The 14,567-nt window shown below is 44.2% G+C and overlaps 1 protein-coding gene across 2 annotated transcripts in view; it reads right to left on the bottom strand.

Moving 5' to 3' along the window:
- Nucleotides 1-2,537: 2,537 nt before the first annotated feature.
- The window catches only part of manba (mannosidase, beta A, lysosomal), a 41,347-nt gene continuing 29,317 nt past the window's right edge, over nt 2,538-14,567 (bottom strand). The window contains exons 13-18 of one of the 2 annotated variants that reach the window (XM_061886800.1): nt 10,877-11,041; nt 10,666-10,810; nt 4,241-4,383; nt 3,014-3,274; nt 2,691-2,945; nt 2,538-2,606 (exon numbers count right to left, since the gene is read on the bottom strand). In XM_061886800.1, coding sequence (XP_061742784.1) covers nt 2,715-2,945; nt 3,014-3,274; nt 4,241-4,383; nt 10,666-10,810; nt 10,877-11,041 — 945 coding nt within the window. In that variant the 3' untranslated portion in view covers nt 2,538-2,606; nt 2,691-2,714. Of the gene's footprint in view, nt 2,946-3,013; nt 3,275-4,240; nt 4,384-10,665; nt 10,811-10,876; nt 11,042-14,567 lie in introns of both variants that reach the window. The other variant, XM_061886799.1, reaches the window with a different exon arrangement.

Below are 14,567 nucleotides of genomic sequence, written 5' to 3' on the forward strand. Positions count from 1 at the left end.
ACAGTTAATTACCTTTTTTTTTATTACTTTTTTTAACTACAAGCTGACTTTAACTGATGATTAAATATGGGTTTTGTATTGATTTTTTTCCAGTGTGAAATTGTTAGAATTTTATTTTATTTTTTTAAACTTTTTCTGCAAAAAAATACATAAATTTGACAGGAAATGACTTTTTTTTAATGACTTTTTTTTTTATTACAAGCCGACTTTGGTAACTGATGGCAAATTATGTTTTTTTTGTCGTAGTTTGAAATTATGTGAATTATTTTAGATTTTTTTCCAGTGTGAAATTGTTTGAAAAATTAGATTTAAAAAAAAAAAAAAACTTTTTCTGCCATTCTTATACTTTTTTTTTTACTTTTTCTGAAAAAAAATACATACATTTCACAGGAAATGACTTTTTTTTAATGACTTTTTTTTAGATTACAAGCCGACTTTGGTAACTGATGGCAAATTATGGTTTTTGTGTCGTAGTTTGAAATTATGTGAATTATTTTAGATTTTTTTCCAGTGTGAAATTGTTTGAAAAATGTGATTTAAAAGAAAAAAAACTTTTTCTGCCATTATTATACTTTTTTATAGTCTATCCCAGTGTTTCTCAACCAGCAACAAGACTGGACTTAAAATATATTTAAATATTAATATTTAAATACACAAAAATTACATAAAATTGACAGTTAATTACGTTCTTTTAACTACAAGCTGACTTTAACTGATGGTTAAATATGGGTTTTAAGTCGATTTTTTTCCGGTGTGAAATTGTTGGAAAAATTAGATTTATTTTTTTTTTACTTTTTCTGCCATTATTTTACTTTTTTATAGATTATCCCAGTGTTTCTTAACCAGCGTCACTTATACTATATTTAAATATTAATATTTATATAAACAAAATAATACATAAAATTGACAGTTAATTACTTTTTTTAATCACTTTTTTTAATTACAAGCCGACTTTATCTGATGGTTAAATATGGGTTTTAAGTCGATTTTTTTCCAGTGTGAAATTGTTTGAAAAATTTTAGTATTATTTTTACTTTTTCCGAGAAAAAAATACATACATTTCACAGGAAATTACTTTTTTTAATGACTTTTTTTTAGATTACAAGCCGATTTTGGTAACTGATGGCAAATTATGGGTTTTGTGTCGTAGTTTGAAATTATATGAATTATTTTAGATTTTTTTCCAGTGTGAAAGTGTATGAAAAATTTGATTTAAAAAAACCCAAAAACTTTTTCTGCCATTATTATACTTTGTTATAGACTATCCCAGTTTTTCTCAACCAGCAACAAGACTGGACTTAAAATATATTTCAATATTAATATTTAAATACACAAAAATTACATAAAATTGACAGTTAATTACGTTCTTTTAATTACAAGCCGACTTTAACTGATGGTTAAATATGGGTTTTGTGTCGATTTTTTTCCAGTGTGAAATTGTTGGAAAAATTAGATTTTTTTTTTTTAACTTTTTCTGCCATTATTTTACTTTTTCATAGACTATCCCAGTGTTTCTTAACCAAGGCCACTTATAATATATTTAAATATTAATATTTAAATGAACAAAATAATCAATAAAATGGACAGTTAATTACTATTTTTTTTAATTACTTTTTTTTTTTTTTTTACTTTTTCTGCAAAAAATACATAAATTTCAGAGGAAATTACTTTTTTTTAATGACTTTTTTTTAGATTACAAGCCGACTTTGGTAACTGATGGCAAATTATGGGTTTTATGTCGTAGTTTGAAATTATGTGAATTATTTTAGATTTTTTTCCAGAGTGAAACTGTATGAAAAATTTGATTTAAAAAAAAACCAAAAACTTTTTCTGCCATTATTATACTTTTTTATAGTCTATCCCAGTGTTTCTCAACCAGTAGCATGACTGGACTTAAAATATATTTAAATATTTATATTTAAATAAACAAAAATTACATAAAATTGACAGTTAATTACGTTCTTTTAATTACAAGCCGACTTTAACTGATGGTTAAATATGGGTTCTGTGTCATTTTTTTTCCAGTGTGAAATTGTTTGAAAATTTGATTATTTTTTAAAAACTTTTTCTGCCATTATTTTACTTTTTTATAGTCAATCCCAGTGTTTCTTAACCAGCGCCATGACTGGACTTAAAATATATTTAAATATTAATATTTACATAAACAAAAAATACATAAAATGTACAGTTAATTACTTTTTTTTAATTACTTTTTTTTAATTACAAGCTGACTTTAACTGATAGTTAAATATGGGTTTTGTGTTGATTTTTTTCCAGTGTGAAATTGTTAAAAACTTTTTATTTTTTAACTTTTTCTGCCAATATTTTACTTTTGATATGTAATGACACTGTATAGTCTAACCCAGTGTTTCTTAACCAGCGCCATGACTGGACTGGGGCTCGAACCTGGAACCCTCAAGTTGCTGGCACGGCCACTCTACCAAACGAGCTATAACCTCCTGTGGGAAAAAACTCTTATAAATGAAAACTGAACGTGATAAACATCTTTAAACACTCCAATAAAAATAATATGGCTCTTAGGAAACAAGAACAATATTTCACATTTATTCTGCTAATAGGAAGTATTTTGTGTGTCCATCGCTTTTCTAAACAAAAAGAAGTGTATCAGTACTTTTGGAGCATATCAACAACACCCAGATAGCAACGATAACAGCTTTGGTCACACTAACCGTGATGTGGAATGTTGATCTCGGTCAAGGCCAATAAACGTCAGTCAAGGAGGTGATAGTGAGGGCTTTGGCCAGTTCTGCGGCGCTGGTGGGTCGCCATGGCTGGAAAACCACCAGCCGGTCCGTGGAGAGCATCAGGAAGCCGTTGGAGCTAAAGCGCCCGGGGAAGGTGCCGGCGTCAAGCCACACAAAAGGAGCAATGGCGGAGGAGTGGAGCCGGACAAGCAACCCCTCGCTAAATTCCTGCACTTTGGCCTGCGGGGGGGGGTTTAAAAAAAAAAGGTGTATACGGTACGGCCAAATACACGGACAACGTTGCTTACCGTGATGTTGGGCCGCCGGAGTCCCTGAGCGTCTTTGGGCGAGCACAGGAAGTGGTGGTTGGGGGGTCCCCGTCGCCGCCCGCCGCCGTCCTCCAGCCAGAAGCTGAGCAGGCAGGTGAGGCGGGTGCAGTGGCCGCACCCGGCCAGCAGGGCGGCGAGCGGCTGCTTGAAAACCGGCACGGCGCTGCCTCCCGGCACCGGAAGCAGCTGGGATTTGAGGGTGCAAACGGGATCCGGATCACTCCACGTGTAAACGGACACCTGGCGGACCAATACAGATCATAAATTCAACATTTTTTTTTTTCTCTCAAATTTGAATGAAAATACATGTAGTCGTCTCTTGTTTATCGGTTTCGGACATGGACAACAAAGGAAGTAGTGAATCAGTAAGTGGCTGGATCAGAGGCGTTCAATCTGTGCACCGGTGCACACAAAAAAGGTCCATAAAGACATGGATGACGGAGTCTGGTGTGGGTGAACTTGACTGGCCTGCACAGAGTCCTGACCTGAACCCGATAGAACACTTTCTGGATGAATTAGAACGGAGACTGAGGGCCACCAACATCAATGCTCTTTTGGAAGAATAAACACACTCCGCAACCTTGTGGACAGCCTTCCCAGAAGAGTTGAAGCTGTAATAGCTGCAAAAGGCGGACCAAAATCATATCGGAGCGTGTTACGTTTTTTTGTCCTCTCTCAAATTTGAATGACAATACATGTAGTCGTCCCTTCTTTTGTCGGTTTCGGACACGGCCAACAAAGGACGTAGGAATCGGTAAGTAGCCAGATCCGGGGCGTCCAAATCTGCGGTCTGCCGACTTCTTCAATGTCGCCCACGAGACATCATGACTTTAGTAAGGAATCCTGACTAAAATCAGGACAATGATCAGTAATTAGGGACCGAATGTCCCTTTGGGACAAAGGACCTAATAGTATTTCTAAGGTTTTATTTGACCCCCTTAAAATGCTTCAAAACTCACCAAATTTTACACACACATCAGGACTGGCAAAAATTGCCATCTAATAAAAAACCAAACCACAAAACTCAAAATTGCGCTCTAGCGCCCCCTAGGAAAAAACACAGACAAAACTGCTTGTAGCTTCCGTTAGGAATGTCGTAGAGACATGAAACAAAAACCTCTATGTAGGTCTCACTTAGACCTACATTTCATACGCTGACCTACTTCAGCAAAAATGTGTATTTGGTGTGTGTATTTTTGAACATACCACGGCCCGGACTTTGATGTCTCCACTCAGATCTGACACGGCGTAGATGAGCAGCGTGTCGCTATCCTCGAAGCTAACGGGCAGGACGTCGGCGAAGAAGTCCTGAGCAAAGTAATGCAGCATTTTCCACTTCCCGCCAAATTCTGCAGGAGTCCCACACAAACAGGAAGTCAGGAGTCACACACAAACAGAAAGTTAGGAGTCACACAGACAGGAAGTCAGGAGTCCCACACAAACAGGAAGTCAGGAGTCCCACACAAAACAAGAAGTCAGGAGTCCGACACAAACAGGAAGTCAGTAATCCAACACAAACAGGAAGTCAGGAGTCCAACACAAACAGGAAGTCAGGAGTCCCACACAAAGAGGAAGTCAGGAGTCCACACACAAACAGGAAGTCAGGAGTCACACAGACAGGAAGTCAGGAGTCCCACACAAACAGGAAGTCAGGAATCCCACACAAACAAGAAGTCAGGCGTCCGACACAAACAGGAAGTCAGTAATCCAACACAAACAGGAAGTCAGGAGTCCCACACAAAGAGGAAGTCAGGAGTCACACACAAACAGGAAGTCAGGAGTCCCACACAAACAGGAAGTCAGGAGTCCCACACAAACAGGAAGTCAGGAATCCCACACTAACAGGAAGTCAGGAGTCCCACACAAACAGGAAGTCAGGAGTCCCACACTAACAGGAAGTCAGGAGTCCCACACTGACAGGAAGTCAGGAGTCCCAAACAAACAGGAAGTCAGGAGTCCCACACAAACAGGAAGTCACGAGTCCAACACAAACAGGAAGTCAGGAGTCCCACACAAAGAGGAAGTCAGGAGTCACACACAAACAGGAAGTCGGGAGTCCCACACAAACAGGAAGTCGGGAGTCCCACACAAACAGGAAGTCAGGAGTCCCACACAAACAGGAAGTCAGGAGTCCCACACAAACAGGAAGTCAGGAGTCCACACACAAACAGGAAGTCAGGAGTCCCACAACAACAGGAAGTCAGGAGTCCCACACAAACAGGAAGTCGGGAGTCCCACACAAACAGGAAGTCGGAAGTCCCACACAAACAGGAAGTCAGGAGTCCCACACAAACAGGATGTCAGGAGTCCACACACAAACAGGAAGTCAGGAGTCCACACAAAAACAGGAAGTCAGGAGTCCACACACCAACAGGAAGTCAGGAGTCCCACACAAACAGGAAGTCAGGAGTCCCACACAGGAAGCCAGGAGTCACACACAAACAGGAAGTCAGGAGTCCCACACAGGAAGCCAGGAGTCCCACACAAACAGGAAGTCAGGAGTTCCACACAAACAGGAAGTCAGGAGTCCCACACAAACAGGAAGCCAGGAGTTCCACACAAACAGGAAGTCAGGAGTCCCACACAAACAGGAAGTCAGGAGTCCCACACAAGCAGGAAGTCAGGAGTCCCACACAAACAGGAAGTCAGGAGTCCCACACAAAAATGAAGTCAGGGGTCCCACACAAACAGGAAGTCAGGAGTCACACACAAACAGGAAGTCAGGAGTCCCACACAAACCGGAAGTCAGAAGTCCCACACAAACAGGAAGTCAGTAATCCAACACAAACAGGAAGTCAGGAGTCCAACACAAACAGGAAGTCAGGAGTCCCACACAAACAGGAAGTCAGGAGTCACACACAAACAGGAAGTCAGGAGTCCCACACAAACAGGAAGTCAGGAGTCCCACACAAACAGGAAGTCAGGAGTCCCACACTAACAGGAAGTCAGGAGTCCCACACAAACAGGAAGTCAGGAGTCCCACACTAACAGGAAGTCAGGAGTCCCACACTGACAGGAAGTCAGGAGTCCCAAACAAACAGGAAGTCAGGAGTCCCACACAAACAGGAAGTCAGGAGTCCACACACAATCAGGAAGTCAGGAGTCCCACGCAAACAGGAAGTAAGGAGTCCCACACAAACAGGAAGTCAGGAGTCCCACACAAACAGGAAGTCAGGAGTCCCACACAAACAGGAAGTAAGGAGTCCCACACAAACAGGAAGTCAGGAGTCCCACACAAACAGGAAGTCAGGAGTCCCACACAAACAGGAAGTCAGGAGTCCCACACAAACAGGAAGTCAGGAGTCCCACACAAACAGGAAGTCAGGAGTCCCACACAAACAGGAAGTCAGGAGTCCCACACAAACAGGAAGTCAGGAGTCCCACACCAACAGGAAGTCAGGAGTCTCACACAAACAGGAAGTCAGGAGTCCCACACACATAGGAAGTCAGGAATCCCACACAAACAGGAAGTCAGGAGTCCCACACAAACAGGAAGTCAGGAGTCCCACACAAACAGGAAGTCAGTAGTCACACACATAAACAGGAAGTCAGGAGTCCCACACAAACAGGAAGTCAGGAGTCCCACACAAACAGGAAGTCGGGAGTCCCACACAAACAGGAAGTCAGTAGTCCCACACATAAACAGGAAGTCAGGAGTCCCACACAAACAGGAAGTCAGGAGTCCCACACAATCAGGAAGTCAGGAGTCCACACAAACAGGAAGTCAGGAGTCCACACACAAACAGGAAGTCAGGAGTCCCACAACAACAGGAAGTCAGGAGTCCCACACAAACAGGAAGTCGGGAGTCCCACACAAACAGGAAGTCGGAAATCCCACACAAACAGGAAGTCAGGAGTCCCACACAAACAGGAAGTCAGGAGTCCACACACAAACAGGAAGTCAGTAGTCCACACAAAAACAGGAAGTCAGGAGTCCACACACCAACAGGAAGTCAGGAGTCCCACACAAACAGGAAGTCAGGAGTCCCACACAGGAAGCCAGGAGTCCCACACAAACAGGAAGTCAGGAGTCCACACACAAACAGGAAGTCAGTAGTCCACACAAAAACAGGAAGTCAGGAGTCCACACACCAACAGGAAGTCAGGAGTCCCACACAAACAGGAAGTCAGGAGTCCCACACAGGAAGCCAGGAGTCACACACAAACAGGAAGTCAGGAGTCCCGCACAGGAAGCCAGGAGTCACACACAAACAGGAAGTCTGGAGTCCCACACAAACAGGAAGTCAGGAGTCCCACACAGGCAGGAAGTCAGGAGTCCCACACAAACAGGAAGTCAGGAGTCCCACACAATCAGGAAGTCAGGAGTCCCACACAAACAGGAAGTCAGGAGTCCACACACAATCAGGAAGTCAGGAGTCCCACGCAAACAGGAAGCCAGGAGTTCCACACAAACAGGAAGTCAGGAGTCCCACACAAACAGGAAGTCAGGAGTCCCACACAAGCAGGAAGTCAGGAGTCCCACACAAACAGGAAGTCAGGATTCCCACACAGGAAGCCAGGAGTCCCACACAAACAGGAAGTCAGGAGTCCCACACAAACAGGAAGTCAGGAGTCCACACAAAAACAGGAAGTCAGGAGTCCACACACCAACAGGAAGTCAGGAGTCCCACACAAACAGGAAGTCAGGAGTCCCACACAGGAAGCCAGGAGTCCCACACAAACAGGAAGTCAGGAGTCCCACACAAACAGGAAGTCAGGAGTCCCACACAGGAAGCCAGGAGTCCCACACAAACAGGAAGTCAGGATTCCCACACAGGAAGCCAGGAGTCCCACACAAACAGGAAGCCAGGAGTTCCACACAAACAGGAAGTCAGGAGTCCCACACAAACAGGAAGTCAGGAGTCCCACACAAGCAGGAAGTCAGGAGTCCCACACAAACAGGAAGTCAGGAGTCCACACACAAACAGGAAGTCAGGAGTCCCACACAAACAGGAAGTCAGGAGTCCCACACAAACAGGAAGTCAGGAGTACCACACAGACAGGAAGCCAGGAGTCCCACACAAACAGGAAGTCAGGAGTCCCACACAAACAGGAAGCCAGGAGTTCCACACAAACAGGAAGTCAGGAGTCCCACACAAACAGGAAGTCAGGAGTCCCACACCAACAGGAAGTCAGGAGTCTCACACAAACAGGAAGTCAGGAGTCCCACACACATAGGAAGTCAGGAATCCCACACAAACAGGAAGTCAGGAGTCCCACACAAACAGGAAGTCAGGAGTCCCACACAAACAGGAAGTCAGTAGTCACACACATAAACAGGAAGTCAGGAGTCCCACACAAACAGGAAGTCAGGAGTCCCACACAAACAGGAAGTCGGGAGTCCCACACAAACAGGAAGTCAGTAGTCCCACACATAAACAGGAAGTCAGGAGTCCCACACAAACAGGAAGTCAGGAGTCCCACACAATCAGGAAGTCAGGAGTCCACACAAACAGGAAGTCAGGAGTCCACACACAAACAGGAAGTCAGGAGTCCCACAACAACAGGAAGTCAGGAGTCCCACACAAACAGGAAGTCGGGAGTCCCACACAAACAGGAAGTCGGAAATCCCACACAAACAGGAAGTCAGGAGTCCCACACAAACAGGAAGTCAGGAGTCCACACACAAACAGGAAGTCAGTAGTCCACACAAAAACAGGAAGTCAGGAGTCCACACACCAACAGGAAGTCAGGAGTCCCACACAAACAGGAAGTCAGGAGTCCCACACAGGAAGCCAGGAGTCCCACACAAACAGGAAGTCAGGAGTCCACACACAAACAGGAAGTCAGTAGTCCACACAAAAACAGGAAGTCAGGAGTCCACACACCAACAGGAAGTCAGGAGTCCCACACAAACAGGAAGTCAGGAGTCCCACACAGGAAGCCAGGAGTCACACACAAACAGGAAGTCAGGAGTCCCGCACAGGAAGCCAGGAGTCACACACAAACAGGAAGTCTGGAGTCCCACACAAACAGGAAGTCAGGAGTCCCACACAGGCAGGAAGTCAGGAGTCCCACACAAACAGGAAGTCAGGAGTCCCACACAATCAGGAAGTCAGGAGTCCCACACAAACAGGAAGTCAGGAGTCCACACACAATCAGGAAGTCAGGAGTCCCACGCAAACAGGAAGCCAGGAGTTCCACACAAACAGGAAGTCAGGAGTCCCACACAAACAGGAAGTCAGGAGTCCCACACAAGCAGGAAGTCAGGAGTCCCACACAAACAGGAAGTCAGGATTCCCACACAGGAAGCCAGGAGTCCCACACAAACAGGAAGTCAGGAGTCCCACACAAACAGGAAGTCAGGAGTCCACACAAAAACAGGAAGTCAGGAGTCCACACACCAACAGGAAGTCAGGAGTCCCACACAAACAGGAAGTCAGGAGTCCCACACAGGAAGCCAGGAGTCCCACACAAACAGGAAGTCAGGAGTCCCACACAAACAGGAAGTCAGGAGTCCCACACAGGAAGCCAGGAGTCCCACACAAACAGGAAGTCAGGATTCCCACACAGGAAGCCAGGAGTCCCACACAAACAGGAAGCCAGGAGTTCCACACAAACAGGAAGTCAGGAGTCCCACACAAACAGGAAGTCAGGAGTCCCACACAAGCAGGAAGTCAGGAGTCCCACACAAACAGGAAGTCAGGAGTCCACACACAAACAGGAAGTCAGGAGTCCCACACAAACAGGAAGTCAGGAGTCCCACACAAACAGGAAGTCAGGAGTACCACACAGACAGGAAGCCAGGAGTCCCACACAAACAGGAAGCCAGGAGTTCCACACAAACAGGAAGTCAGGAGTCCCACACAAACAGGAAGTCAGGAGTCCCACACAAAAATGAAGTCAGGGGTCCCACACAAACAGGAAGTCAGGAGTCCCACACAAACAGGAAGTCAGGAGTCCCACACAAACACAGGAAGTCAGGAGTCCCACACAAAAATGAAGTCAGGGGTCCCACACAAACAGGAAGTCAAGAGTCACACACAAACAGGAAGTCAGGAGTCCCACACAAACAGGAAGTCAGGAGTCCCACACAAACAGGAAGTCAGGAGTCCCACACAAAAATGAAGTCAGGGGTCCCACACAAACAGGAAGTCAGGAGTCCCACACAAACAGGAAGTCGGAAGTCCCACACAAACAGGAAGTCGGGGGTCCCACACACAAACAGGAAGTCAGGAGTCCCACACAAACAGGAAGTCAGGAGTCCCACACAAACAGGAAGTCAGGAGTTCCACACACAAACAGGAAGTCAGGAGTCCCACACAAACAGGAAGTCAGGAGTCCCACACAAACAGGAAGTCAGGAGTCCCACACAAACAGGAAGTCAGGAGTCCCACACAAACAGGAAGTCAGGAGTACCACACAAACAGGAAGTCAGGAGTCCCACACAAACAGGAAGTCAGGAGTCCCACACAAACAGGAAGTAAGGAGTCCCACACAAACAGGAAGTCAGGAGTCCCACACAAACAGGAAGTCAGGAGTCCCACAGAAACAGGAAGTCAGGAGTCCCACACAAACAGAAAGTCAGGAGTCCACACACAAACAGGAAGTCAGGAGTCCCACAAACAGGAAGTCCCACAAGAAATGCAACACTGAGTCCACTTTTGAGTATTACTTGCAACTGTGCTCACCAATCGAGGACCAGGAGGGCGCCTGCCAAACATCGTTGAGCTGCCAGTAGAGGGCGCCCATGGTGCCACCTTTGCCATCAATGATCTCGCTCCGGCTTCGGCGGTAGAACTCGGTCTGAGTCTTCACGCACTGAGCCTGCATCACCTGCGTGCACAACGCGCTTTTAGCGCCACCTGCAGGACGGGCGTGGCCTTCCAGCCTGAGTGTCACCTGTGTCAGGTAGAGCGTGTCCTTAAAGTTCCTGAGGGGGTCGGTGGAGTTGGGCAGGTGGAAGTGAATGGCGGCCTGCTGCAACATCTGCTGGTTGCCGTCCTGGTGGTGCTGGCGGTGCGACGAGAAGCTGCTGTTGTAGTTCCAGTCTTCCGGGACGGAAACCTGCACCATGGCAAACACGTCACTAAAGAAAAAAGTTAATTGGCGAACTTAAGTTTGCTTATCTCTTCAGGACTGCATCCTCACAGGTATTGGACAAATCGAGCAGAGTCATTTTAAAGGCCTACTGAAAGCCACTACTCTGATAGTTTATATAGCAATGATGACATATTAACATTGCAACACATGCCAATACGGCCGCTTTAGTTCACTAAATTGCAATTTTAAATTTCGCGCCAAGTATCCTGTTGAAAACGTGGCGGTATTCTGGACGTCTGTGTTGCTGAATCTTTTGCAATTTGTTCAATGAATAATGGAGACGTCAAAGAAGAAAGCTGTAGGTGAGAAGCGGTGTATTGCGGCTGCTTTTAGCCACACAAACACAGCCGGTGTTGCCAGGTAATAGGAAGGTCAAAAGTGTGACTCAACACAGTCCTGTTAACTAAAAATGTATTTTAAGTATTATGTTATATTATTTTAAAGGCCTACTGAAAGCCACTACTAGCGACCACGCAGTCTGATAGTTTATATATCAATGATGAAATATTAACATTGCAAAACATGCCAATACGGCCGCTTTAGTTTACTAAATTGCAATTTTAAATTTCGCGCCAAGTATCCTGTTGAAAACGTGGCGCTATTCTGGACGTCTGTGTTGCTGAATCTTTTGCAATTTGTTCGATGAATAATGGAGACGTCAAAGAAGAAAGCTGTAGGTGAGAAGCGGTGTATTGCGGCTGCTTTTAGCAACACAAACACAGCCGGTGTTGCCAGGTAATAGGAAGGTCAAAAGTGTGACTCAACACAGTCCTGTTAACTAAAAATGTATTTTAAGTATTATTTTATATTATTTTAAAGGCCTACTGAAAGCCACTACTACCCACCACACAGTCTGATAGTTTATACATCAATGATGAAATATTAACATTGCAACACATGCCAATACGGCCGCTTTAGTTTACTAAATTGCAATTTTAAATTTCGCGCCAAGTCTCCTGTTGAAAAAGTGGCGGTATTCTGGACGTCTGTGTTGCTGAATCTTTTGCAATTTGTTCGATGAATAATGGAGACGTCAAAGAAGAAAGCTGTAGGTGAGAAGTGGTGTATTGCGGCTGCTTTTAGCCACACGAACACAGCCGGTGTTTCCAGGTAATAGGAAGGTCAAAAGTGTGACTCAACACAGTCCTGTTAATTAAAAATGTATTTTAAGTATTATTTTATATTATTTTAAAGGCCTACTGAAAGCCACTACTAGCGACCACACAGTCTGATAGTTTATACATCAATGATGAAATATTAACATTGCAACACATGCCAATACGGCCGCTTTAGTTCACTAAATTGCAATTTTAAATTTCGCGCCAAGTCTCCTGTTGAAAAAGTGGCGGTATTCTGGACGTCTGTGTTGCTGAATCTTTTGCAATTGGTTCAATGAATAATGGAGACGTCAAAGAAGAAAGCTGTAGGTGAGAAGCGGTGTATTGCGGCTGCTTTTAGCCACACAAACACAGCCGGTGTTGCCAGGTAATAGGAAGGTCAAAAGTGTGACTCAACACAGTCCTGTTAACTAAAAATGTATTTTAAGTATTATTTTATATTATTTTAAAGGCCTACCTAAACCCACTACTACCCACCACGCAGTCTGATAGTTTATATATCAATGATGAAATATTAACATTGCAACACATGCCAATACGGCCGCTTTAGTTTACTAAATTGCAATTTTAAATTTCGCGCCAAGTATCCTGTTGAAAAAGTGGCGGTATTCTGGACGTCTATGTTGCTGAATCTTTTGCAATTTGTTCAATGAATAATGGAGACGTCAAAGAAGAAAGCTGTAGGTGAGAAGCGGTGTATTGCAGCTGCTTTTAGCAACACAAACACAGCCGGTGTTTCCGGGTAATAGGAAGGTCAAAAGTGTGACTCAACACAGTCCTGTTAACTAAAAATGTATTTTAAGTATTATTTTATATTATTTTAAAGGCCTACTGAAAGCCACTACTAGCGACCACGCAGTCTGATAGTTTATATATCAATGATGAAATATTAACATTGCAACACATGCCAATATGGCCGCTTTAGTTTATTAAATTGCAATTTTAAATTTCCCACGGAGTTTCTCGTTGAAAAGTCGCGGAATGGTGTTGACGCGTGTTTGTGACGTCTCGGGATGTAGCGGACATTTTAGCCCAGCACCACTTACGGCTAAAAGTCGTCTCTTTTCATCGCATAATTACACGGTATTTTGGACATCTGTGTTGCTGAATCTTCTGCAATTTCTTCAATTAATAATGGAGACGTCAAAGAAGAATGCTGTTGGTGGAAAGCGGTGGATTGCAGCTGCCTTTAGCAACCGAAGCACTTTTTTGTTGTGAAGCTTTAACACAGAGCGGTCAAGCGAACATGTTTCTCTCCGTCAACCAGCGAGTTTTTGGTTGGGAAAATTGTGATATTAAGTCGGCTCTTAGCGGAAACTTCAGTGGATTATGGGACTTCCTCCCGGAGCTCAAAAAGGCAGCTGTGATCTTGGCTCCTCGGCTTCTCTCAGACACTGGCGTTCACCGCAGCCATCCGATTTTCAGGTATGCTTTACAATCTCACTAAAACACTATTAAAACAATTTGTCCAATTAATAATAGAGACGTCAAAGAAGAATGCTGTTGGTGGAAAGCGGTGGATTGCAGCTGCCTTTAACAACCGAAACACTTTTTTGTTGCGAAGCTTTACCACAGAGCGGTCAAGCGGACATGTTTCTCTACGTCAACCAGCAAGTTTTTGGATGGGAAAATTGTGATATTAAGTCGGCTCTTAGCGGAAAGTTCTGTGGATTATGGGACTTCCTCCTGCAGCTCAAAAACGCAGCTGTGATCTTGGCTCCTCGGCTTTTCTCAGACACTGGCGTTTACCGCAGCCATCCGACTTTCAGGTATGCTTTACAATGTCACTAAAACACTATTAAAACAATTTGTTCAATTAATAATGGAGACGTCAAAGAAGAATGCTGTTGGTGGAAAGCGGTGGATTGCAGCTGCCTTTAGCAACCGAAACACTTTTTTGTTGTGAAGCTTTACCACAGAGCGGTCAAGCGAACATGTTTCTCTACGTCAACCAGCGAGTTTTTGGTTGTGAAAATTGTGATATTAAGTCGGCTCTTAGCGGAAACTTCAGTGGATTATGGGACTTCCTCTTGCAGCTCGGAAAGGCAGCTGTGATCTTGGCTCCTCGGCTTCTCTCAGACACTGGCGTTCACCGCTGCCATCCGACTTTCAGGTATGCTTTATAATCTCACTAAAACACTATTAAAACCATTTGTTCAATTAATAATGGAGACGTCAAAGAAGAATGCTGTTGGTGGGAAGCGGTGGATTGCAGCTGCCTTTAGCAACCGAAACACTTTTTTGTTGTGAAGCTTTACCACAGAGCGGTCAAGCGGACATGTTTCTCTACGTCAACCAGCAAGTTTTTGGATGGGAAAATTGTGATATTAAGTCGGCTCTTACCGGAAACTTCAGTGGATTATGGGACTTCC

This window comes from Nerophis ophidion, linkage group LG24, assembly GCF_033978795.1.
Source record: "Nerophis ophidion isolate RoL-2023_Sa linkage group LG24, RoL_Noph_v1.0, whole genome shotgun sequence".
NCBI classification, from domain to species: domain Eukaryota; kingdom Metazoa; phylum Chordata; class Actinopteri; order Syngnathiformes; family Syngnathidae; genus Nerophis; species Nerophis ophidion.